General features: G+C 42.1%; 1 protein-coding gene across 1 annotated transcript; it reads left to right on the top strand.

The window, feature by feature from the left end:
* Window positions 1–9,757: 9,757 nt before the first annotated feature.
* On the top strand, window positions 9,758–24,482 carry LOC131574473 (leucine-rich repeat-containing protein 1-like; the record flags this gene model as incomplete). The annotated part of the gene is made up of 2 exons (XM_058828941.1): window positions 9,758–10,289; window positions 24,365–24,482. Coding segments are annotated over exons 1-2 (277 nt in total), but the record flags the coding sequence as incomplete, so codon positions are not given.
* Between the last annotated feature and the right edge of the window lie 2,498 nt (window positions 24,483–26,980).

Genomic DNA, 26,980 nt, shown 5'->3' with positions numbered 1-26,980 from the left:
AAGCACAGAGCTCTTTAAAGCTGAGGCTGAAGCCAGGATTTACCTCTTGAGAAACAGCAGCAATCCCCAAAGTAAGTAGTTGACACGGGCTACAAGTCTGCCTCAAAACAAGCAGCATGCATGCAGCCTGTAAGGCTGAACTCCAAATAAACCCTTTTTATTTCAGCTGCAATATGGGATGATGCTGAGCAAACATATTGTGGCTCTCCCCTGTTCTGTGCTCTGTGTCCCAGACCACTGACTGTGCAGCCACACCAAGCTGTGGGTCACACATCTGTAGTCCTTATATAGATAAAAATTCCTGCTATGTTAATAACAGATCTGCGAGGAATTTCACTTTTGGTTCAGCTGGTTAATGTACCAATGTCTTGCTCCAGCTGGATGCTCGATGCAGCACCTGGAAGCTTGGGCAGAACGATGCAGTCCATGGAGGATTTACAGGATTTTTAGCTGCTAAATACTAGGCTTGTTACATGCACATACTGCTGGGGCTTTGAGAACTGATTTTTAAATTTTTTTTCAAAGGAATCTTGGACAAGTTTCATGGTTGTGGCAGCAAAAGGCCCATTGGTGGCAGGATGCTGAGCTCACTGCTTTCTGGTAAAAAGGCTCTTTTTCTTCCAAAGCAAACGGTCACAACAGCAAAACTACAGTGCATCTTTTCAAGACACATATAGTGTTTTGTCTGCTAAGTGTATTCTTAGAACCAGATGATCATTTTAGCTGAAACTTTCTTAAAATACCTGAATCTGAGACAGATATGTAAGGCAGAAGACATTGTCCTGGCAGCTGGAGTTTGGGGAGGTTAGAAGCAAGTATAAACTAGATCTTAGAGAAGGAAGTACTGGGCCAGCTAATGATGGAGATTATCATCTCTTCCCATTGCTGCTCCTGATGACAGAAGAACAAAAGGTGCCCTTCTGCTTCCTAGTGAGGTCTCCAAAATAAGGAAAGAATAATGGTCTTTGTTTATGGTGAAGGGGATTTTGACTGAGGTTAGCAGAGAAGCAAAGCATCTTGGCATTGTGTGTGAGGTAGAAGCTGCCCACACTTGGTGCTAAGTGTGCCTCCAGGAGCTAGAAAGGGTGAGATGCTTTTGGTTTTGGCTTCATTTATAGCTGTTGTGTACTCTCAACTTCTGTTTTCAGCTTGGAGACCTGAGATTAGTTAAAAATACAGCATAGAATTTCCCATCTTCCTGAAAATAAATTATGTGATCTCATGGTGGTCCTGTAGGAGACGCACAGGGATGAAGTTGGAGACAAAAGAATCAAGAAAAAACTGCATCATACAGCTATATCTGTATTAGGCCAAATATCCGTATCCTGGGATCAGAATTCTGCTATTTTTCTTGAGGGCAGCTTGTCCATTCTGCTGGGAAGAGACACAGGGTGAGCCACAAGATGACCATGGCTGTATTGGGAAAGTTGGAGGAAAAGCAGACATATAGGAAAGGGAGTCCTGGAAGGTCTCTGTTTCTTTGGGGTAGCCCATGTCCCAGCAGCATTTCTACCTGGGGACAACCCCATCCATACAGCTCCTAAACCTGAAAGCACTGATGCATCTGCACAGCCTAAAGCAAGCAAGCCCATGGTAAGGACTGGGAGATGAGAAGTCAAGCCTCTGCCAGAAGCAAAGAGCCCGGCGCCATGCACAGCAAAGGGGTATGGGCAGCTAGGCTGCAAAATTACAGCCAAAATTACAAGCTGCTGCTTGCCAACTATGTGGCTGGAAGGAGCATGCCAGAGCAGACTGGGTTTCCCTCTCACCCTTGTCTGGCCTCCTGTCAGCCACCGTCTCTGCACAGTGTCTGGACAATGCACTAAAAACTGGAAATAGAATTACAGAAGTAAAAACTTGACTAAAATGTCCAAGCTCAGGGGTGTTTCTGCAACGGTTAAAAAACTAGTGGGCATGTCACAATTAAAACTGAGCAATATCTACAGTGGGTACTGGTGCTTCCATGCCAGGATTCCCACAATGAGCAAGACAAGATGCATGTTGCACCTCTGGTGTCAGCTGGAAGAAGCTTATTTCTTGAAGCAACAGGTCCTTTTCTGGTCCACACATTTTCAAGTCATCTCATTTCACATTTGCAGTCATCTCAGATCTTCTCACAATCAAATTAATTTCAATACTTTCTTCCAACACAAAGCAGTCTTTACTGAGCACATGGTATCTTGGAAAACCTCTCATAAAATGACCAAGTGACGTACTCTTGTGGGCCTGATTTTTCTGAGTCTGAGAGAGTTCCAGCCTGTCAGTGGCTGGTCTGTTCCCAAGGGAAAGTCTCTTGAGAACATCTCTCGCTCAAGGACTATTTTTGTAAATAATCTTATTTTCTCAAAACAGTTCTGTACAGCTGTGATTAGTGTGTTTTTCTCTTGTCCCACCAACGGGACAGAGAGGTGATGTTCCCTTTACCAATCATGTTAAACCTGTATCGTAATACCCTATAAAAAGCTGAAGAGTTTGGATAATAAAGCTTTCTGATCATCTCACTCTGGGTGCTGTGATTGAATCCACACTTCTACTTTGTGTCCAACAGTGACATACGCTGATCCTCTAGCTGAGCTTCTGGGCTGCTGAAAGTTCCTTGCAGTTAAGAGTTTGCTGGAGGGTTACACTCCAGCTCACTTTGCTTTCCAATTACTCCTGTTTGCCTGCAAAGCTTCAGAGGTGCCTACATGGACTTCCTAGTTCACCACTGTATGTCTGTTTGCCAAGTGTTTACTTGACCTAAATTCTTTTGAAGACCATCATTTGTGACAACTTAGCACAGACTTTACAGAACTGGGTAGCTGATTAATAAGCACTGTGACCTGGACTCAAAAGTTCTGACATTTTATCAACAGTACAGGCAGGGCTTTTTTTTCCAATTTTATTTATTTTAATGCTACAGATTTCTTAAACTATATTTTTTTTCTAAGTGTGAGATTGCGCTGTTGTATATATGTCCTAAATTGCTAGTTCACCTTTCAGTTCTCAGCATAACATCTCTCCAGAAAGGGATTTAATTCTGAAGACTGTTATGATTCTCATTGAGTAACTACATTATACCAGGTAACTCACTGGATTCAGATGTCTGTTTTTAATGCCAGTTGTTATTGTGACATGATTAAAGGCACAAAAATATTTTACCTGGTGCAGCTGCGTACTATAATTTTTCCTTGTGGTATTACAAATAATTACTGCCTATATTTTATTTATCCTTGGTCTGATTCCTTAAATAAGCAACTTTCACAGCTCAGTACCTCTTGCTTTAAAGAGAAATGTCAGAAAATTCTTCATTCTTTTTACTGAAGTAACACTTTTATAGCATGGTATTTTATAATTTAAATAAAAAAAAAATTATTCTGTGATAAAATTCATTGAAGTACAGTTGTCTAATTAACACACATTTATATGAGCTAATACAGGAAATTAGTGAAGGGTAGACTTAACATTAAACTTGCATTTTTGAATGCTAAATGTGGAATTGTGTGTGCACAATTGTTGATAATGTACCCCATTTGACTGTTGTATGGACATTAAATTCCCTTCCAGTTGAGAGGAAGAAAATAAGAAACCACATATTAAAAAAAAAAAAAAAAAGTTTAATTACAAGCTAGTCAAAATATTTTTCATTGCTGTAAAATTTACATTAGCCCTTGTATTAAATGTTTCTTGCTCCTCTCCATAAAAACATGCTCCAGGTGCATCAATGCAATCATTTAGTGGACTAAATGATGGGCTGTAAGAATGCTCCTGATATGGGTTCTTGACATACCAAGTGGTGTTCCTTGTTGCTACCCTTGCACTGATGGGAGTCAGCAGCTCAGCTTCCCCAAGAGAGCTGTGACCTCCTGGCCCTCGCAATGCTGAAAGCCCACGGGAAGCTGGGGGTCTCTCATCATAGAGATCATGAAATGAAGGTGAGGCTTAATGCCTACCCAAATCCTCAGGCTGGGCTGATAGGCAGGGCGACCTGCCTTGTGCTTGTATCTGCCTTTTTACTTCATGCCAAATCCAGCAGTGTGGGTGTTTCTGCTGGCCATAGGAAATAGAGCACCAAACTATATGAAGTCAGGGATAGCTTAGTTACATCACGATGCTGATATGAAAAAATAAACATAGACCTGAATTCATGTCTCTACTTGTTCTCTTCATGGTGGTTGGAGAAGCAAAATTTGCTGTGAGAAGTTGTACTGAACCAGCTGAAAACAGCAAAAACCTTAAACAATGGTTGGCACCCAGAATCTATCCATCAGCTGCCACAGCGAGCCCAACAATTTGGAGGGGGAAAAAAGAAAGAATGAAAAAGCCCATCCCACTGTCAGAATGTCTTTTCCTTATTTGCATGAACACATCTATTTGTTCTTCTGGCCAAAGAAGATGGGTGTCAGCCCTTGAAAGCTGGTGTGAAATATGAAACTACTGGATACAATGCAACCACATATGACTGGCCACTCCTTACAAACCAAACTGAAGCAAGTAGGATTAAATCAAATTAATACCTCATGTGATTACAGCTCATTGTGTTCAAATAAAAGCTGACGTTAACAGGAGTGATTTGTTTGGGGGTGGGGGTGGAGAGGATCAGAGATGCTACAGCTTCTGCTCACAGTGATTACTATTTATAACACTGTAAAACCACAGTGAACGTGTTAAATGCGCTGCCACGAGCGCGTGCCGCTTCAGGTTGGTATTATGGCTATAATAATTCATCACGGCTCTTAGACGTGCCTTTGTACTAGTAATACATTATGTGATTCTGTATCAGTCATTCTAGGCATACAAAAAAACTGTAGATGTGGTGGTACCTGTGATGATTAAACCATAATTTGTAACTGTAGCTGTGTAATCAGTATGGGAACACTTTGTAGTCACATCTACCTGCTGTTTTTACAGCCCTCCTCTAAACAATTTACGTAGAAACGGAGAGCAAATGAGACCAGAGTCGTCAGCCAGCAAAACTGAGCAAAGGGAAGTATGTCAGTGCTAATTACCTCCAGCACCCTGCCGGGGCTAGCTCTCAGCAGCTCTGCAGGCTGTAATACAGTTACTGTGGGTTCAGGAGTATTCCTGTTTAATTTGCTCAGGGGTGCTGGGTAACTAATCTTCCAGCAAAAATCCTGTCCTAGTTAAATTATTGTGGTGGTTTCACAAAAACCAACAAAAACCACTAAAACCAAAAAGTTTTGGTTTTCCCCAGAACCAGTCCTATTAGCTATAGTACTTGGGTCTTTCTGTCTTCATACTCTTTTTGTTTTGCCCTGGATTCTCTGTGCCATGTAACCATATCTCTTTATAGCAAGGCTTAGAAATCTGGGGAAAGGAAGAAGTCCTGAATGCAGAAAGAAGCTTCAGGAACTTGACCTGCTTTATTTCATCTGTGTAAGGTGTATTTTTTTTTTTTTTTTAAGTTTTTGGGGTTTTTCATTTTTGTTTTTTTGTATTTTGCTTTTTTAGTTATTCATTGTACTTTTCCTAATGTTAATTTAAGTGGATTTTATGAGCTTTATGAATTACTTAAACTATGCTGATGCAAAATCTATTTCTATCCATTCTTTGTGTTTTCTCTTTATCCCATAATGTACATTACTATTAAATTCTGATTATTCTGAATATTACTGCTTTCCTTGTAGCAGCAGTAACCTCCTCTGCACTCACTCAAGCCTATGGATATCCTTGCTCTAGGCCTTTTTATAAGAATCTCAAATTGAAACTTGGCTTTGTTTGCTTGAATTGCCTTTTGACAAGCCAGAAAGCAATTCTGTCTGAGCTGTGCTGAGGAGGGAGAGCTGCAGCATAACCTTGCTTTTGCTTCTTTCAGACCATAACTTCCAGGAACACTCCAGTTCAGTCCAGCCTTATCTGTATTTCACATTTCATTGTCTGAGTTCTTTATAAGTCACAGAGACCTATTTTTTTATCAGGATCACACAGGATGATGATATCTAGCAAGAGAAATTGAGATTTTCAGCAGTGAAGCTCTTGGCTATATGCCCAGACCAGGCTGGTAGTGATTGAAGGATGGCTCTTTGATGGACTGTAAGACACTAATTTTTTGGTCATGACCAGTCTTCCAGGTTTCAACTATGAAGTGACTGTGAGTATAACTGGTACCCCTGGTGTCATCCCCATCAGAGAGCCCTGGAAGCACTGAACTGTTCAGCAGGGTGATCTCTTGCCCTCAACACAGCTCTGCTGGCAATGCCATGCAGGAGAGTTTGCTCACCTCCTGCTGTGTGTGTCCTGCAAATAACGGGCTGCAACCTTTGTTTATGAGCACTTTGACACCATTTAACGGGGTAACAGTGACTGTCAAACCCTGATGTGGGTTGCTTGATCACAGTGTGAATAGAAGGAAGATATGTGAACTGTGATATCACAGTGAAAGCAGACGGAATTTGTTCCCCTCCAAATCAAAGCTGGTAGAAGTCTGACCTTGTCTGCTCAAGGCTGAAGAAAGTGGTCAGCTGGGAAGGAAGCACAAAGCTGCTCCTTACACTCATTTGCTCCTCCTGCAGAAGAGGTCCTCTCTTGTCAAATGGCAGCTCGAGCCAGGTAATCCCCCTGCAGGACTGCGAGGTCAGCACACCTTAATTCCTTCTGCATGTGAGCCACGCCCTAGCTTGCTATGGAAATGTGTAATGCAGCAGGACTGCTTCTATCAGAGAGGGCAGTACTGCTCCGACCCCCGGGGGGCACAGTTGCCTCAATAATAAGGTTGTCAGGTATGTATGTGTTAGTATGAATCCTGGCAACTTGCTGTCCTCCTTTCTCACAACTTGCATGCCTGCTATAGCTTCTAATCACTGTATTGTATCACAATTCTCTTTTCTCACCCTTTTTCCAAGACATCTTCCCACCAAAACTTTTCCCAATATGAAGTCTCTTCTTCATTTAGGGAAGGTTTTTTTATTGCTGTTATTTCTTAGTGCAGAAGAACCACAGCCACCAATAACTTACTACACTGACCAACGTTGAACAAGGTGCTTGCTTGGTAGGTTGCTTTCTGCTATGAGGATACTATTCTTCAACAACGGCACTGGTTTGCCTTTTGACTTCCTCAATGCCTATTTCCACACCATAGCTTCAGGCTGTATCTTCACCTCTGCAGTGGGCCAGGGGCACTAGCACTCATTTAATGTCCTAAGGTTCCAAGGATTTCATCAAAGATCCTGTGACAGTAGCTGTCCACCTTAGAGAAGGGAAAGATCTTGATCCTTATATTGAATGTCAGCTGGTGAAGGCAGATCTCATAAATAAGTATTAAGCTTTCTTGCCATCATTCTGTCCCCTGGACTCCCTGATACTCATGAGAAGTGTGCAAATAGTTTGACTCATTCTTCATTAAAGTACACAGACTCACCCGATTGTCAGTCACCCTTCTGTTACTGCTGAGACTTGTCACAGTGGGGCCTAATCATGAGACACATGACAGCATCTGCAGAAGTGACATCTCATGTCAGACTTTGTGTCCATGTCCTGCAAGAGAGGTTTAAGCTGTTTACAAGCATCAAGATGGTGTAGTGCTGGGATCTGAAGTCCTCTTTCTCTGGAGGGCATGCTGGGCATTTCTCCTAAATGGCACAGAGAATGGTGGGACAGAGAGTAGCATAAGATGGTGAGAAAACCCTTCCACTGAGGCCACTGCTAGAGTTCTTGCCTGTTGTCAGACTCAGCTCTGGGACAATATGGATGCTTCCAGACAAACAGAAGATGGACATGAGGTCCTGAGGTGCCATTGACCAGTCTGTTTTTTAGAGCTGGAGTTCAGGAGTCAATGCCTTCATCTTTCTGTTTGGCAATTAAGCAAGCCACATTGTTTTCCAGCTTCAAATGCTTTGGTTTATCCCATGCCCATGATACAGTTCTTTGAAGTACTGCATGTCCTAGGTAAACTGGGGGCAGTCAGCTGCAGCCCTCCCTTGTTCATGTGTCCTGCTGCATGACTCCTCTGTATTTTCACTTCTTCAGAGGGCTCCCTAGGAACAGAGGCACTGAAGTCACTGAATTTAGGCAAAGTAATCTTGGCAGCAAATCTCAGTTGGTCACAAAGGCTTGTGAACAGTTTGAGCCTTATATCTGCCTCAGTGTTTGTTTAGTTGATCTCTGCTGAGCCTCCACATTCCCTGCATCTGGTTCAATACCTTCAGTGTCAGATCTGGGAGTGGAGCTGCCACGAGAAGACTGATTTTTGGAACCTAGATCCTCTGCCTGGCATTAGGAGAACCAGTCTCACCAGCAGCTGCAAGAAGTGTATCTGAAGTGCCTGGCTGGCCCTGGCTGGTACCCAGTAACTGTGATGGAGATGGTCCTCCTCATCTCCACCTCTAAAATCTGCTGGGCAGCTTTTCAGCATCCCTGTCTTTACCAAGCTCTGCCAATGCACAATAGTGTGGTTTGATTTTCTTCTGTCGAAATTATCTAACCTCCTGCTGCGGGGCTGGGAAGGCTCGGGAGTGCTGGTGTATGCTTGCCCTGTTTCTGAGCACGTGTGAACATATTTATGAATGCTCTTTTGTAATTACTGAATGTCTTGATGGAAGGAAGAAACTATTGCTTCTGATGGCTATTTAAGGTATAAGAAGATGTTAACATTTTCGAAGTTTATTGTTTTGTAGGTCTGCAAAGAGTAACAGTATGCAAGCACTGAAAGTGTCCTTTTTAAAACCGAAAAATAGGCAGATCACTCCAATTCCCATAGAAATTTAACAAGTGCAGCTTGTAAGATGTATCATCTGATTTAAGAAGAACCCAACAAGAAATACATTGCAACTTTTTAAGATTAAGTAGTGTTGGTACCATGCAGGGATTGAAGAACAAAGGCAATTACAATAAAGTCCCCCTCTCCCCTATTCCTATATCTGCACCCAATTATAATTATGCAAGAAATTAGCAATATTTCAAGAACGGCTCCGATCTTAACTGCCTGTTTTCAAAAGTATTTTGTGTTGCTCTGTAGATTACAAAATTGCTATTATGCAACCAGAAAGACGAGATCCTTTACGACTGTTTTGCCATCAGAGCTCAGGAGCACGTCGGCTCTCTCCCAGAGGTTTGGAGTGGGACTGCCGGAGCCCAGAGCCGGCGGACACGGGCAAAGTATTTGTCTTTGCTAACCCTTGTGACCTAATAATTGCCCTTTTGAAAGCGGATTCTAAAAAAACATATTCCAGAAAGTCTTGAGGATAGTATATAATTTTTTTTTTTTTCTTACGTTAAACCAATGCAAATTGAGAGGGAAAACATTACTCAAGGCCATGTACCTAGAGTGCGTTCCGTACATTTCTGCTACTTTCAAGACGGTGTTCTAACAATTGAAAAGAAACTGTGAGCGTGGTCTGCGCACACTCCCGCCCGGTGTTCCCGGGCGCTTCAGGTGGGGATCGGCATGTCCCAGAGTCGGTGAAACGAGCGTCCCAAAGCGCTCCCCGGCACTCCCGGAGATCGCGGACACCCCCGTTGTCACAGCGGCTGCCGCCCGCCGCTCGGGGCACTGGCACAGCCCGCCCGAGGGCTGCGCTGCGAGCCCCGCTGCCCCGGTAGCACGGTACACTTACAGCCGGTGGAAGCTCCGTGCCGGCGCCGCTTTTTTTTTTCTTTCCCTTGGCAGAAAGTTGTGCGGGCGCCCGCCCCCGGCTGCCCGGGGCGAGGCGGCGCCGGGCCGGGCGCGGGGGGGTGTGCGAGCGGCGGGCCGGGTCCGGGTCCGGGGCGGGGCAGGGCGGCAGGGCCCGGCCCCGGTGATGTCAGCCGGGACGGGGGAGGAGAGGAGGGGGAGCGGGAGCGGCCGCCCGTGTTCCGGGTCAGGCGCGGGAATGCGCGGCGGCGGCCGGCAGCGCTGCGCTCGGCGCCCCGCGATGTCCCTGCCGGGAGGGCAGCGGCCCGCCGAGAGGCACTAGGGGGACGCCCCCGGTTCCGCCCCGCTCCGGCTCCCGCCCATTGTTCTCCCGGGGCCGCCGCGCTCGCCCGGGGCTGCTTCCCGCCGGCGGCGGCGGCGCGCTGGATGCGGCTTGCGGCCGCTGGCTCGCCGGGACCCGCGCTGCGCGGCGGCGGAGCGGGCAGCAGCTCCCGCGGCCGGCGGCGAGGAGGGGGCGGCGGTGAGCGGCGGCGCCCGCCCCGCGGCCCCCGGCGGCGGGGCGATGTTCCACTGCATCCCCCTGTGGCGGTGCAACCGCCATGTGGAGTCCATCGACAAGCGGCACTGCTCGCTGGCCGCCGTGCCCGAGGAGATCTACCGCTACAGCCGCAGCCTGGAGGAGCTCCTGCTGGACGCCAACCAGCTCCGCGAGCTGCCCAAGGTGAGCGGCAATGGGAGCGGGGGGACAGGTGAGCTGCCCCGGCAGGTGCCCGCCCCGAGGCGGCCGTCAGGGGCTCCTGGGGCCGTCGGTCGGTGGTAGCAGCCCTTGGAGTTAAGGGAAGAGCCGGAGTTTCAGGTTAGCGTTTTCCCGGAGTTAGATGGGAAATGAGCTTTCGCGAGCAAAACGTGGAGATCCGCGTCTTGCGGAAGGATGGGTCCTGTTGGAGGGCAGGGGGGTTGGTGCCGGAGTCGCAGGACATGAGTGTATATTGTGATTAACACGCACGTCATCGGAATTACGAGACCTTGGAGGGTATTCAGCCCTCCCCCTTTTTTTTCCCCTTTCAGCAGATACTGTCTGCTCCTTACACGGGAAAACCAAAACCCTCCAGCAGATAACCGCGTTCCCTTTTCTGCCTTCTGCTCCTGGAAAGTTCGTTGTGCAAAACACGAGAGACGAATAAGCCTTTTCTGTGTCTCCGTCTAAGTCCCGCACAGTTGTCAGTGTTTTGCTCCTCACTTGAAGCATGTAGTCAGAGTTTCATGCATACTGTGTTTTTGGTATTATTGTCAAAGGTGAATTCGCTTTAAATTCAACATGGTTTTGAGTCCTTGAGGTGGTACCTGCCAGTGTGCCTCTCCAGGTGGCACTTGCAGATTTTGCCAGAGGGACTCCAGCAGAGTGATTCCAGCGAGGCACTGCGGCTCCACAGATGCAGTGTGAGTGGGAGGCAGGATCGACTTCTGACTTGAGGACCCACGGGCTTTTTTCCCCGTGTTTGTTCTTTAAACTTTGGACAACTCAGAAGCCTTTGTGAGCTGTGGTTGGTGGAGTTTGACACGGGAAGTGTTACCTGGAAGCTACATCTTAAAACTCTGTGTACTCTTACTAACTTGGGATCCAAGAAGCTGAAGTCACTAGCCAGAGGTTTTTCAAAAGCACCTTTGTTTGTACCTGAACCAAAGTTACTCTATTCATACCCAGACTTAAACAGCCTTACTTTTTCCTTTTTGGAATTCAGTGCACTCACATACAATCTCTTTTTTCAGTTCTACATAGTAAGAGTAATCATAGTGTTTAGGTTTTCCTTCAGACTGTCGTAAAAATATTCAGTTGAACTGATGTGTTAGATTTGGCTTTTTCTTTTGAAAAACCTAGGCACAAGTTTGCATCTTGTTGTGACTGAACTCTTTTTCCTTCTGAAGTAGAGCAAAACTGGTTTACATAGCCTGTGTGTGGGTGCTATTTTTACTTCCAGCAGTTTTTACTGGCTTTGTGCACAGACCAAACTCAGGAGTCCCTTTGTACTAGACCCTTCGTCTTAGCGTTGGCTTTCAGGCTTGTACACACCATATTACAGGGGTGTTTAATGTGCGTGTGACTAAAATCCCGTTGAAAGCCATAGCTCTCTGATTTTTTAAAGAAATAATAAATCCGTCACCAACTGGTTGCTGTGTACAAATGCAAAGATGATGTCTGTTCATGCTGTTATGTTGTATTAATTTCTGTAAGAAGAGTGCAACTGTTTATTTTTTCTCTTCTATTCCTTGAACTGTAATATATAAAATAGCCATTTTTTGCCCTGTGATGGTTAAAAAGACCACTGCTTCCCATTAGTTACATGTGACTATGCATTACATCCCATACATGTAAGAAATAGCTGAGGGGGTTAAAAAACTCCAAAAACCAACCTAGGCTTCTTGGCATTGTGGTGGAATCAAGCAAAAGTTAAAGTTAGAAAGGATTTTTTTTTTGTCTTTTTTTTTGTAATGTGCATGGATCATGTTACAGGAATGCCTAAATATACTGCAGGAATATGTTTGTGGGTTTTTAGCTGGACTAGGAGGAATCTGATGGAAGACAGCCACAGAAACATACTTGTATCTGTCCTAAGTACTTTGTGCTTTGTCAGCAATGCAGGGAGGCACTTTTATTGGGGCTTCCTGCCCGAACCTATGAACTTTCCTTGTCAGTTCCTTATTAATGATTTCTGATAAGTGGAATATAGCGCCATCACCTCATGTAAGTGTTGACTCTGCAGAATTTAGAGGTACAAAAGTAGAACTGCAGTCGTGAATGTGAAACTAGTCTACTGAAGGTGAAACTGATGGGAAGAATCCTGTTCAACTTCTCTACCAGGAGATAGTTCTAAAAGTTCTCTTCTAGGAATCTGGTTGAAGAGAATCATGGAAGATCTCTCAGTGGAAGGTAGCTACAGCATACATTGCTCATTCCTGTTATATTAAAAGGGTAGTGTCAATGCAAAGTGCAGATACAGAATTGGAAATCAGTGCAAAAAACTGGGGTAGACCATACCTCAGTAGAGAAAACATGGGGGAAATCATCAGAGAGTGTAATTAACAAACTGTTAGGCCAGAACAGATAAAAGTGGTCATTACATCCTTAATTTAGTGTAACTCACTATATTAATCTGACCTTATCTCCATTAAGTTTCTTCTCTATGTATGTAAAGGCAGTAACACAAAGCTAGATTTGGGCTCGGTTGAAGCCTAAACAAGTCAGAAGAATTGTGTAACTCAGTGTCTGGTTGGTTAGGCGTTTTTCAGTGCTTGATGAAGTCCTGAAGTTCACAGTGATCTGTGCCAATTCCTGGTGAATCACCTGTAGGCTGTGCTGATGCCATAATATAATCCCTTAGCACTGATAAGGTGTTCGTGTTGCTGAGATGGTTGTGATGCCCCTTAAGAAATTGCTGCTGTAAAGCCTCACCTTGGCACAGTGAAGAGTCGCCCTGTAAGCTCTGTCACTTGCAGCAGAAGTTGCTGTGGATGGAGGAGGAGGAGGAAACCCCAGCTCTGCTGCTCAGCTCTTCATTGTGCACACAGGTAGTTCAGACTCATTTTCCCAGCGTGGGCAGCTGTGATCTGAAAGGTCTGTTACAGCAGGCACGAGGTCTGATGCTTCTCTGAAATTGAGTAGATATTGGTGAGTTCTTTTACCAGCTTTGCCATTTTACAAGTCAGACAGTGATGATGGCTTTATTTCTAGATATCCACTTTCCATCCACTTGCATATTTGTTTTTTCATCCCTCCAAATGAAAAGCTTTCTGAGGGAGATAAATATCAGCAAGTGGCATGATGAAATATGTGGACCTGCTGCATTTCTCTCAAGCTGATGAGGCAATTTGTGTTGGATGCACATGCTTTCCCCCTTTTCCCTGGTTCTCTCTGTCCCCATTTCTATCAAGTAGCAATAAAAGGTGTTCTTTGGTTGGTTTGATCCAATATATCAGTAGAAGAATATACACTAATACATCCTAATATCTCCATTTTGAGATACAAAAGTAGTCATAGGCTTTGTTTAATTTGCGGTCTTTCCTAGCATACTTAAAACCTCCCTTATTCTAGAATGAGCTGGTAGAACATGGCATATGTTAGGGTGTTAATGAAAAAACCCAACAGAAAGAACACACATAAAAATCCTTTCAAAATATAGAAGACAACTTAGAGAACTGTTGTAGTGTCCTGAAGGAAAAGGACTAGCAGAAGGACCCAGCACTATTGGTGAATTATATATTATTAGAGTCATGTGAAGTATCCTCAGGTAAAACAAGAAATTAACTTGAATCATGTTGAGGGAATAATGTTGCTAGTTTTATTTTTGTAATGCAAGCTGACCAAAATGTATGGTAGAACTCTTCACCTTTTTCTAAGGGGAGAGGGTAGGAAAGATTCATCTGGAAAACACCTGAAATGTCTGAGAAGCAGAGATAGGTGGATGTCATTGCCCCCATTATTTCTACTCTTCCCCATGTTTGCTTTAATATGTGAAAAATATTAATTTAATATTAAAAAAGAACTGTTTCTCTGACTCCCATTTCCCTACAAATACCATTTTTTCGCCAAGCTCTATCTGTCAGCATTTCAAGAATACAAGGTAATAATTTTTGTTTGTAGAGTAATTTAAAAGCTTTTTGTATAATTTTACTGCTGCGCATTTGGTTTCCCATGTCAGTAAGTGAATCTTTGTCAAGCTTTCCTTTGCTCTGCTGGGTCCCTGGGCCCTTCTTCGCTCCATTCCCCAGTTACGTGATACAGAACTTGTGCTTATGTTGACAGCGACCTTTTTCTGTCATTACCACTGGTGTCTCAGACTCCTCACCCTGCATGTTCATACTTTCCCATCCTCCCCCGTCCCTCATGTTCCAGGATCTTGCTTATTTCCTCCAACCTAGAGAGCTCTGTCTGCCGTCTGTTTCTGACGCTTTGCTTCCTCTCCAGTCCCTTCTGTGCTGGGTTCTTGACTGCCCTTGCGAACATCTCTTTTCTTTGTACTTCTGCTCTTTCCCCTTCCTTTCTGCTGCCTCTCAGGTTCCCTCCTCTGCTCTTGCCCTTCTTGCAGGATAAGCCAGCCTGGTGGGATGTGCTGGAGGAGCAAGCTGTATACTATTAAGCTGCTGGTGGTTTTCCACAAGAATGAAGTCTCTCTGAAGCCTTTCTCAGCAGATGTGGCTGTTTTCCCACAGAACAGCAATTTCTAGCTGTCAGCATGCTTCTCGCCACTTCTGTTTTACAAGACAAATTAAAGAGCTGCACCCTTTGGTCTGAAGAGGATGGGCTATGTATAGAGCTGGTGGTAAAGTGTAGCTCTTAACTTGCTTAAATAATTCCTTCCCCTGTGTTGGATCCCAAGTGCCTTCTGTTGATTATTTTGTGTATCTGATTTTATTGGAAAAAAATGTAAGTGGTTCCCAGTGTGCATAGAGTGACTTAAAAATGTAGTTGGTGTGTTTTTTTCTAAACCTGTAGCATTTTTATTTTCCTTGGGAGTGAAAACTTGAAGAATTTTTCAACTCAAGCTGTAATGTGTAGTATATCATTTGCTGCACGTCAAAAACTATTCTTCACTGAAGAGTAGGCTTTCTGGCAAATTGCTTTGATAGAAGAAAATAACACATTCTGCGTGATGCGTTTCAATAGCTTTTCTAATGAAAAGCATCAGATAAAAATAAAATGCTTTCAATTCTATAGATCAGTCTGTAGTTGATGAAATGTTGTTTTCTACTCCCATACATTAGAATTTAAGGGCAAATACATCCTGTCAGCTTAATTTCTCCGTGACTCAAATTTGCAGTACAAAACTGAATCCCTGCATTTTTATTTTTTCAGTGATTTAAAAAAAAACAACAACTTAGGAACCCTTGAATGCAGTATTATATTTTGGCCTTTGTATTAAATCACAGCATTCTTTGCATTTGTGGGTGGTGGAAATAGCTTATAACTCTTGTTTTGCTGCTGTTTTGTCTTGGTGCTGCTCAGTTCTTTAACTCAAAGAATAAAGACCACTTTCCCATGGTACTTCTAGCAGATGTTGTTTATGGAAAAACTCCAGTGGAAAAAAAAAAAATAAAAAATTCTATGCACTTAGATTAGCCTAAGAGTCTGAGGAACTTTTTTTTTTTTCCTTTGAGGAATGATTTTTATGTAGCATTTGTAAACCTAAAGTAGTCCAGCTCTGCATCATTTTGCATTTCTGAGCTTACAAATTGTATCTGTCATCTGTAATTTTTCTTCTTGGTGTTATATACTAAAGCTTCTCTGTAGAGTTACTAGATAGAAGTGAGACCCTTTTCCCGAGAGACCTGGTTAAACCCTGGCCTCTTCCCGTGCCCCAGTTTCTTTGCTAGAGATGCTGCTGGTCTGCTGCTGCTGCTTGACATTCAGCACTGTTGGTGTCTCTGTTATGTGTGGTGTTGAAATCCAGGATCCTGTTATCTTACCAAAATCGTGTGAAAGCTCCTTAAGAAGCAGTCCCTCTGTTCTTCCCATACCACACCTTTGTCTCAGGAGAAAACCTGTTCTGGGCTGAATTTCACTTTTCTATCATTGTTCCTATCATTATGCAACCATAAGCCTGAAAGACACTTGTTTGGTCAGTGGCCAGTAATCTGTGGCAAGACATGATTATTTTACTATACCTCTCTTTAAATTTGTGTTTATGGCTGCTTAAGTTGTACATAAATAGGAACTTTATTTCCCTTTTTTTTTTTAAATGGATAGCTTTCCTTGGGTTTGGAGAGATGTGGTGGGATATCTCACATGGCAAGTAGATGAACACAGGCTCTTTAAGGACAGACCAGGAAGGCAAGGATGGGGAGTATCCCTTTGGATGAGAGAGCAGCAGGGATATGTGAGTTTTTGCTTTGGGATGGATGATAGGACAAATGAGAGCAGGTTGGGATTAGGGGATGACGTTGTTTTGGGTGTCTGCTGTAGACTGCTTGATCAGAATGAAGTAGTAGATGATGCCTTCTTCAGATAACTGGAACAAGTCCCCATGTTTGCAGGCTTAGGTCCTCACATGGGTCTTGGACAACATGACACCTGGAAGGACATAAGCAATCCAGGAGAACCAACAGTATCCTGGGCTGTGTAACACAAAGTAGTGCCAGCAGGTGATCCTTGTCCTCTGGCTAGCACTGGGGAAACAGATCTGGACTGCTTTGTCTAGTGCTGGGTATCCCAAAAGAAGAAGCATGGACATACTGGACATACACTGTGGGGGCCACAAAGACTGTTAAGGGCTTGGAGCATCTCTCAGGGGAGAAGGCTAAAAGAGCTAGAATAGTTCGTTCACCCTTGAGAAGAAAAAGGCTTATGGTTGTGTATAAATATGTGTTAATCAGCAAAAAACCTTGCTTGAGGTGCCCTGTGTCCGTACAAGAAGCAGTGGGCAAATATGAAAATACTTTTTTACTGTGAGGATGGTCAAACACTGGCAGAGATTGTTGAGAGAGGTTGTGCAATCTCTGTCCATGAAGATGCTGTAAACCTGACTAGACATGTTTCTAGGTCACCTATGCTTTGGTGGGGGGGGTGTGCACTAGGTGATTTCTAGAGCCCCTTCCAACCTCAACTGTTGAATGATTCTGTAGGGGACAGATCAAAAATCTTGCCTGTCTTTAACTTGGGTGTTTTTAATGATACAGGTTGAATTGTTGTGGTTTTCACAGTTTATTCACCCTCAAATGTTTAGTTGCTTTAATTTCTACATTGATAGTGTCATGGTGTTTCTGCACATCTTGCTGTAAATCTTGTAAGTCTGCTTGGTTTGAAATATTTTCTAATGGCAGTTTTGATATATTTTCTAATGACAGTTTTTTGTAGTAACAGCTCAGCTCTAGACTTTTGACCTGAGTTGGAAGAAAGTAATTAAGTAATGTTTCAATACCTTTAACTTTTTTTTTCTTTTTTGTAAGGTGTGTACTTTTTTAGTAAACTGCTAGCATTCCCTTCTCTTTGTTTTGTACATAGTTTAGACAAGGTTTGTGGGCAGAAATTATACATGTGTACCTCTAAAATAAATTTTATGATTATGCATAGAGTTATTTTTCTAATTATATCAGTTTGTCTAAAAAAAGACATTACCTCCTGCCAACAGTCTTGTATACTGGAAAAATTCATGCTAGAATTAGAGAGATTAATGTGGGCTTTGGTTGGTTGTTTATTTTTTTTTTTCCAAATGGCAAATGCATTTAACTGCAATGAATCTGTGTTTCATTGTAGTAGATGTTTTCTGGCCTCTCTTAAAGGCAGAGGTAGTCCCTCTCACCACTGTGCTCTAACAAACAGCTTTAGCATGGAGTGCTTTTTAACGTTTGTTGCTTCTACTTAATTGACATAAAAGAGAAAGTAAATCCTTGCCTGCCAGGAACAGGATGAGAACAACCTGGTCAAGGCACTGCTTGGTAGCGCAGCATTTTGATTTAGTGCTGCAGTATATTGATTTTTGAGAGTGAATTGTCATCCCCTATTTGCTTTTTAAAAGGGGTGGAAACAACTGAGACTAGGACCTGCAATTGGCCCATCCTTGTCAGTGGTTCAGAAAATGGCAGATGCTTTGAAAATAGAGTGTCAGAAGCATAGCAGGTTGATGCTGAATACCAACTTCAGCGAGGCATTGGTATCACTTCTGCTCTGTCTTCTGTAGGCCTTCCCCCAAAGCCCTTCCTGCCTGGCTGATCTTTCTGTTGGGCTTTAATTTCAAATTCCCATTGGAGGGAGAGACAGCAGTTGGAGTATCTGGTTCTGTTTAGGATATGTGTCCATGAACTGTGATCTTTCATTAATATTTTTCTATTGTTATGAAATATAGTAATTTTATTAAGGTTTTGTATGGATTCCTGCTTGTATGTCTGCCTCCATGATATCTTTCATTAATATTTGTGATGGCAAAGTTGGTAGTACTACGTTGAGAGACCAAAGTACAGCTTGAATATATTCTGCATACATGGTTGGGTGTGTGAATCAATCTTCCATCATGCCAAATGTTCTGTTGCCAAATGTATGTAACAGTTCTGGTTTTGCTCATGGCGAATGTGAAGACAGAATTAGAAACCTCAGCTGCATGGAGTACTTGTCCATTTGCCAACTTGCCACAAAACAGGTGGGCAGAGGTCTGTGTGCTGCTGTCCATCACCAGCTGCTGCTGCTGCATCTCTTCATGGCTGTAGAGGAAATCCATTCAATTCATATTGCATAATGACCCTGCTGTGCTGCACCGTGAGTTTGTCCCTGCCCTAAGAAATTGTTTCAGTATCTCAGGGAATATTTTATTTGAAAATTAAAGTGTGTTGTGCCCAAAGGATCACGTGGGATCCATATTTGTGAAACCGTGTTGCCCTTGCCAGCTGTCTTTGCTTGGAGGTGAAAGCGGACAGAGTGACTTGAGGGGTCCTGATGTTGCTAGTAGGCTTTAGATTCCAAAATGCCCATGCTAGGCTTTACTGGAGTCTGCTGAGATCTCTTTTCACACTTCATGAATGCAGAGTAGGATTCATCTTCCTCAGCATTTTATCGTGCAGCTAGTTCGGATGTGCTTCTACAGGAAAGGTGTCTGTTTTCTGTGCTCTTGCTGGTTTTCCTCAATGCTTCCACCTGTGTTACTGGCAGAAGTCTCTGAGTTGGATTCTAAGACAGTGATGTACAGGATTGCATCCTAGAAATAGGTTTTTGCTCACAAGTTAGTTGTGGATTTTTACTGAGGGTGGATGACTTGAGGCTCGAGTGGAGTGCATTACAACTTGCTGAGAGCTCCAGACTGGTATGTCCACTGGCTGACCAGAGTAGTAGTGATGTTTGACATCCCACTAGTTGGTGAGTGTAGGGCATTGTCCAGTCTTGGAATCCTTAGCACTGAATGGTCCCTACTGATAGTCTGTCAAAGGCCATTTTGTTGATGACATCCACAAAAGTGGAGTGGAGAGGAATGAGGAAAAGCTCACGCTTCCCTCTTTACCTTTGCCCTTCAGGCAGATGTGATAAATACTTGTGGCAGAGCCTGGTTATTAAACCCATTCTGAGGAAGCAGAATGCTTGAATCCAGTGGTGCTGCTTCATTATGGGATTTAATCCTTGTTTTCCTCATGGTGTCCTGACCACCCAGCAGTGCATTCACCTAAAGTGAGTTGGGCTTTGTCCGCTCTCACTGAAGCCATGCAACAGTGCAAACAGAATGGTAACTTCTAGGGGCCAAAAGCAAGGGACTAGGGACCTTGTTGGAGAGCAGCTATGTTGCAAGGTTTTTTCATGTATTTGATTCCTTATCTCTTGTTCACTGCTTTGTTTAGCAAAATTACCTCTTCTACTTGTGCTTGCCTGAAGAAAGACCTCAGAAAAGGATCTTTCTGAGGCAGTATAAAAAGCGTGGGGAAGGATTGACTGTAATTTCCCTTACCTGAATACTGGAGGAGGACACATAGCTGGTGATAGGAAGTAAACAGATGAAATAGTGTCCCCATTGATTTTTGTTTACAATGGAGGAGAAGAAAATGGAACCTAAAGTAAGATTTGAAACAAGAATGCATTTAAAAATTAAACTATGTTCAAATTAATACGTGCTCCTTCTTAATTCTAAAGCACAGATAACCTTTAGTTGGTCATTTGTAAGTTTGGAAAATGGGAGAAATAAATACAGATGTACGTACTTAAGAAACAGAATCTAATAACATACTCTGTCTTACAGCTTACTTAATTAATTTTAATATAATAATGTGATTGCCAGAAGAAGCCTTAAAAGCTGAGGCAGCATGTGTATGTGGAAAGTCCATATTGGCATCTGTGGGAAATTTGACATAAGAGCAAATGCTTACAAATTGTTAATCTTGTCAGCAACAGCTCAAGTGCCTGCAAAGAAATACAACCAAACAACCTGAAGTGAAAAACCACCAAACCCTCATCCTATCTGGTGTGTATGTAACCATGAAACAAGTTAATTTGCAGTTTTCTTCTTTACATCTCATTCTAATTTCTACTGGTAATGCTAGCCCATTGTGAGAATTAGGCAGTGCATTCATAAAGGTTCTAGTTTTAATTCTCTTTACTGCTAGTAGTAGCCTTTTTATGGAAATGTTTTGTTTGACACAGTAAACATTTTACGTTTTAGTTTTTTTTAGTTATGTATCCTGTTCTGGATGGGTTTGGAGTGTGACATGTCTCTAGCACTGCAAAGGCTCTAGCAGCTCAGATGTTGCTGAAAAGTTGCTTCTCCCCTTAAACAGCATTAGCTGCAAATATGTCTTTGTTCCCTCCTGTGTGTTTTACTTCTGTTATTGTTTTAATGTATTTCCATTTATGGTTTTTTTTTATTCCCATCAGCTAAGGTGCTGAATTTTCAGGGAAAATTCTCAGGCATGAATATTTTTTGTTTCAGGAGAGAATCATTGAAAGAAACACAGAGATACATTGTCTTGGCCACTTGCAGGGAAGAAAATATCCTACTGGTTTGTCTTAATTATCTTAACTCTTTTTTCCCTAGAATTGAGTGCCAGTTGTAGTGGTATTCTTAAAAAAAGAAAGGGATGAAAAATGAGGGCTGTGGGATCACACTGTCTGTTTATACTTTTCAGTGAGTCATGCACTTCTGTTACTTTTTTTTTCTTCAGTTGGCTGACATCGACCCAGTTTTGTCAGAATGAAGGGTTTTTTTTAAAATATGTGTCCGGGTGAGAGAGGCTTGGTTGGTTTTCCATTGAGAGAAGGGATCTGTTCAAGATGTATGTTCTTAGAAAATCCATATAATAGAGGCCTCTATAATTGTTTCATAGCAGGAGAAGTTTCAGTTGAGGGTCAGCTGTTACTAAATAGCAAGTTTATAGCAATAGGCTACTTCAGTGCTTATGCTCATGGCATTATTTTTCTCATTGAGGCACTATTAATTAGGCTGGCTAAACTAAGCAGCATTACAAGTGTTGCCAAGATACTCATAGAGGCGTTGGGTGTGCAATCAAAACCAGCTATTAGAGCATGCTGGGTGGATACACTGCTCTGGCCAACAACCCCATTGCACTTTGGATTGTGTTAGAGCTTATCAAATAGAGGCAGAACTGTGTTAGATACATCAAATTGGGATTGGTATGTATTTAAAAAATTGCAGGTATTTATGCACATATGTACATATACATATATATATGTTTATGGTTGTTGAACTCTATTGAGTTAGCTTTTAATTCTCTTTGTTCCCTGTGGCCTTTTTGAAAGGTAAAACATATATGGCCAAAAGGAGTTGTTTGCCTCTCCAACAGAGCTTCAGAGTGCTAATGATGTCTTAGATAAAGGAAGAACACTTACTGAAATGGGAGTAGGGTGCACTAAACATGCAAGAGTGATTGAGTCCTGTAGTTTGAAGGAAAAAAACCAAACAAACAGAAGTTCAAAGAAATGCTATTTGTGTAACTGCAGTTTGATTTTATCTAGGAAATGGTGTCATTCATTAAAAATTGTTATGCAGATGTAAAATAAAGCTTCCAGTTAATTTTTCTTTTAAGTAGTAGTCAACTAAAGAAACAGGAATGTCTTTAAATATTGTGTAATATTGCTCGTTGCCCGTGTGCTCTGCACATTTAATAAATATGAACTGCTCTTACACGTGGTACTGTGAGGGCCCTCAAACCTTCCTAGGGATATCCAGCTCTTAACAGGCTTTTGATGACTATTCTGTCTTTTAACCATGTGTCTTCTGTCTTTGCTCACTTGCCATTGAATATCTGTCAGGGACAACTGTTGCTCAGGATAAGATTTGTAGTAGAACATCAATATTTATAACTGTCATATAGTTTAACAGCTACAAACTGCTTTGACGAACACATTTTGGCAAGTATTTATTTTGGAGTGTTAGGACAGATTGGGATTTCTTCTGCAAAGTGTACTCCTGCTATGTTTTCACAAAAGTGTCTTTTAAGTGCTTTTCTAAGCTTTTGATGGATTCTTGGTTTAGTCATATTAATAAATATTTAGAGAAAGGGCTACATTTGTTTTAAGGTAAGAATGGTAATGATATGAAAATGCAGTTATGGATCTTTTGAGGACAATGAAGGATTAAAAAGCATTTGTGGCTATTTTAATTGGAATATAACTTTTTAGGGAGCTAGAAATATGGAATTAGAGAAGATTTTACCTTCCTCTTAAAATTTCAACTCTGTTATAAAACACTTTTAATATGGGGGAGGGTAGAGGAGTGCCTTCTGACTCAAAAATGCCTTTGAAATTCCATATTCAGATCTGGTGCATCTTTTACTGTTGAGTGTTTATCAACTTTTTAAAGCTCTATCCTTCTTATCCTCTAAAAGGAACCCATGTTTTTGAGGGAAAATACATTAGTTTCAGTTGTGTTTTGTTTTTCTGTGACAGTGTATATTGAAAGACTGATGCAGAAGTGCAAAACTTTACACTTAAAAACCTGATTTATGATCTTGACCACAAGACACTCAAAATAAGATTGAAAACCTGTATTACAATACAGACTAATGAAACTGTTTTTGTCTTGTGTCCTAGTAAGATGCCTTACTGCTCCTTTTTGTATCAATCTGAATGACATTTAGAGCACATACTCCATCACCTAAATAAAATAAAAACTCAAAAAAGAGGTGCTAATTTCTTAGAAGGGATTGCAGGTGATTAAATGTAAGTGGGTATCCCAAATTTACAAGTATCTCCCAGTTACCCTAAGGGGGCAAAACCATGGGGGTGCAGGCAGGCACACATGCTGAGAATGGGTGAGATGCATGTGTTTGACTGCTGGGTCAAACTCCCTGTGCACTCCAGGGGCACACAGCTCACACAGAACTGAAGGAGTCTGTGCAGTTTTAATCAAGATGACTTGTATGTAAAGTCATTTCATTCTGCACAAATCCTCACCCCTTGCAGTCACTCTCCTTGAAAGGCCTGCATAGAAGAAAGTTGCAGTAAGAGCTCCACAACTTCCTTAGGGATGCCTACATCTCAGTAGGTTTTAAATGATCATTTTTCTCTTTCAGTCACCAGCTCCTCCCAGTGCCTGGAGTTGACCTGACTTTCAGCTTGGCCGGTTTTGTTGTTATTTTGTCTTGGGGGCTGCCAGAGCTGAGCCCATAGCTAGAGTGTTAGCATCCTGTCTGCATTGTGTGCCTGTGTTCTCACTGTGGACAGGGCTGGGCTAGGCTTTTCCTCAAGCAAAGAACACCTGAAATCTTGCCCAACTTCTATTAGTCCTTCTGAAACTGGGCTGTAGGACAGAGGGTGTTTGAGGCTGGAAAGAAAGCCTTCCTCAGGGAGGCTGGCTCTGTAACCTACTTGGTTTTGGTGTTCACTGGTGAAGAACCAGTCAGTCCCTCTTTGTCGGTTTTCTGGATCTTGTTCTTTAGAAGCATCCCTCTGCATTAACTTCCTAATGAGCCCTGGTGAGTAATTAGGATGTTTTTAATTACTCTGCTTGGTAGCTTTGCCCCATTAATGACTTGAAGCTGGCATCCTGGATTTTGCTAGTATCTGCAATGACCTTTAACAGCAAGCGTCAGAGATTATTTTTTATAAATCTTAATTTTAGCTAAAACACAGGTTATAGTTTGTTTGCATGTGAAAATTAAAACAAAATGTTCATTCTGATACAGGTGTGGAGATGATCTACATAATTTATGCCATACAACAGCTTTAATTAGCTTACATTTTTAAAATGATTCCAGTTATTCCTCATCATTTATCATGATCACATCAACATTCATCATTTATCATAATTTATCATACCACTATATGTGAGTTATGTAAATATTTTCTGAAATGTAATTTTTTCTTTCTTTCAGCCTTTCTTCCAGCTTGTGAAGTTACGGAAACTTGGACTTAGCGATAATGAGATCCAACGGCTCCCACCAGAAATAGCGAATTTCATGCAGCTGGTGGAACTTGATCTGTCTCGAAATGGTAAGCTACAAAGTTAATTTATTTGATTCTATACTGTCTTATGATGTGGTCTAGAAAACTGGGTTAGTAGGGTTTTTCTGTCTCAGAAATTGTTATCTACGTCATGCAGAACACTTTTTTGTCTAATTCATGGATTTACCTCTAGCTCAAGATGGGAAGGAGGTAAAGAGTAGAGGGGAACTTGTGGCAGAAATGTAGTAATAAAATAATGCTTGACAGTAGGTCTGTGTTTCTGAGAGCGTGTTTTTTTTTTTTACCAGTTTAAAAAATGCTTTGTATTTTAGTTTTATATGTGTGTCTGTCACAATATTGACTTCTTTTCCCAAGCTCTCTGAAATGCCTGGCATTTAGAGATAGATAAAAACAGAAAAAAAAAAGAAGTTGAAAAAAATAAAGCTGCTTTCTGTCCCAAAAAAAGGACTGCCTTTGGGTTAGAAGTCCAGTTCCTTATCTCTGCTCTGCCCTTTACCTGGGATTAGCAAAAGGCAGAGTGCTAGTGTTTCTAGTTTTACTTTTGGAAGAAGAATCAGTCTGTGTGTCAACTGCAGAAATAAATTCAGAAAATGCTGGGAGAAGCTATCTTCTAAAATGTGTTATTGGAAACAACATGGGTTTATTGTTTGCTTGCAATGCTTGCTTCGTATATTGTCCTGCATGGTTATGGAGTGAAAACATTTTTTTTCGTGTGGCCTGTTGAACTTACTTGTTCTACAAGAAGTTCAGGGGCTGTTGGGTCACCTTTAAGCAGCCTTATGACCCAGTGATCTAAAACCAGTGAATCTGTGTTACCAAATTAGAGCAACTGTCAGCTATTTATGCCTCCTTACATGCAGCGGATGTGCACAAAGTGCTCTCAGCTGTGATGGAAGGGGTGGGAGCTATCAAGGTTGTGTAACCTTGTAAATAAATGAGGGCTGTTATTGAATATTCAGGAAAAATAATAGTGTAACGAGGGGCCTTTTTTCTTTATGGTTTAACTTCACATCGACTGGAGAATATTGTTGGTACTTCACCTTTCTATAGCATATTTCCTTTATTTGTTTGGTGCTTTAAATTCTATCTTTATCTGATAATATAATTGATGAAGCATGATGAGTCTCCAGGCAATTGTTGAAAAATTTCTGTGAACCATATAATTTTATGCACATTTGGAAAAACCTTTTAAGAAAATAAAACTGGAAAAAAACCCAGAGACTGAAGAGACAGATTAGTTAAAACATTTTAGAAATACATGAACATTAGTTGATGTGGTATTTGGCTACTGAGTTTGGCTGAGTTGGGTGCTGTCAGTGACAGACCTTATACAAAAAGAAACCCTCTGTTGGCTTAGTAATTCTCTTTGCAAATGAATAACTAGTTGGAATAGAGCTGGTGGATAAGAGCCATGTGAACTCTTGTCAGCCTGACTTGGAAGCTGGCTTGAGAACTCAACTGTAACAAGAGCAGATGGTGTGAATGTTTATGGCTGGGTAGATGCGTGTGCCATTAGAAGTTACTGCACAGGGAAGTAATTTTTCCAGTGATGGGTTCAACTAATGCAGGTGGCAGGGAGCAGTTGTTTTCCTATATCCAGGGTTCAGTGTTAATTACCCATTTTATTGCATTGCTTTCTTTTCTCTGTGGTTCATTGCAGAAGGTAACTGGTACCATTTCCTTCTGCTTAGTTATGTCACAGTTATTGCATGACTTGACTCTTGACATTAAAAATGTGGTGCAGGGGGGCTGTGGCAGAAGATAACTAGTCTTACTTTCTACTTTTTGGGTGTTTTTTGATTGTGTCATGGTTCTCCAGATCAAAAGGCAAAACACACACCATCTGGGATGCTGCAGGGGGAATTCTCACAAAAGGTTTTTGAGATTTGCAGTATTTTAATATATTAGCTTTGTATTTTGAACCCACCTTCCAGTATGTCTTGTTCTAAAACTGCTACAGGTTTGTCCTGATCAGTGGTTTGCACTCCAAAAGATTTTGTTGTTGTTCTGCCCAAAATTACTTAGGGGATAAAAAAAAGGAACTCTTCGTGTTCCTTTCAGGCAGAGAAAAACAGCCCTGCTTTTTGAAATGCAGTATGCAGCATGAATAGGAAAGTGTGATGGTGACATCTGAGCTTGGGAAATAAGAGATCATTGTTCTGTGTTTTTCGTTGTTCTAGCTGTCTGGCTTGGTGCACTAATTGCCTTCGGTCCTGGCCATTCTGTTTCCTCAAGAGTTTAAAAACACAGATATAAATTCATTTAATGTTCTCTGCACGGGAACAGCTTTTTCTATCTCAACCTCTCATCACAGAATGAGGAAAGGGTTTTGAATAAACAGAGTACTTCCATTTCTGCTGTCATAAAATGGTAATGTGTCTTCCTTTCTCCTACTTGATAACCCTTTGGCCAGTATATGATCTTTGAGGCCATGTCAGATGATGGGTATATTGTATGGGTGGATTGGGTGCTCTTCCAAGCTGTGGTGGCCAGCTGCGCTTGGAGCAGCTGTGAAGTGTTGAATC

Source organism: Poecile atricapillus, unplaced genomic scaffold, assembly GCF_030490865.1.
Source record: "Poecile atricapillus isolate bPoeAtr1 unplaced genomic scaffold, bPoeAtr1.hap1 scaffold_339, whole genome shotgun sequence".
Lineage (NCBI taxonomy): Eukaryota > Metazoa > Chordata > Aves > Passeriformes > Paridae > Poecile > Poecile atricapillus.
This window is presented reverse-complemented; position numbering and strand designations above follow the sequence as displayed.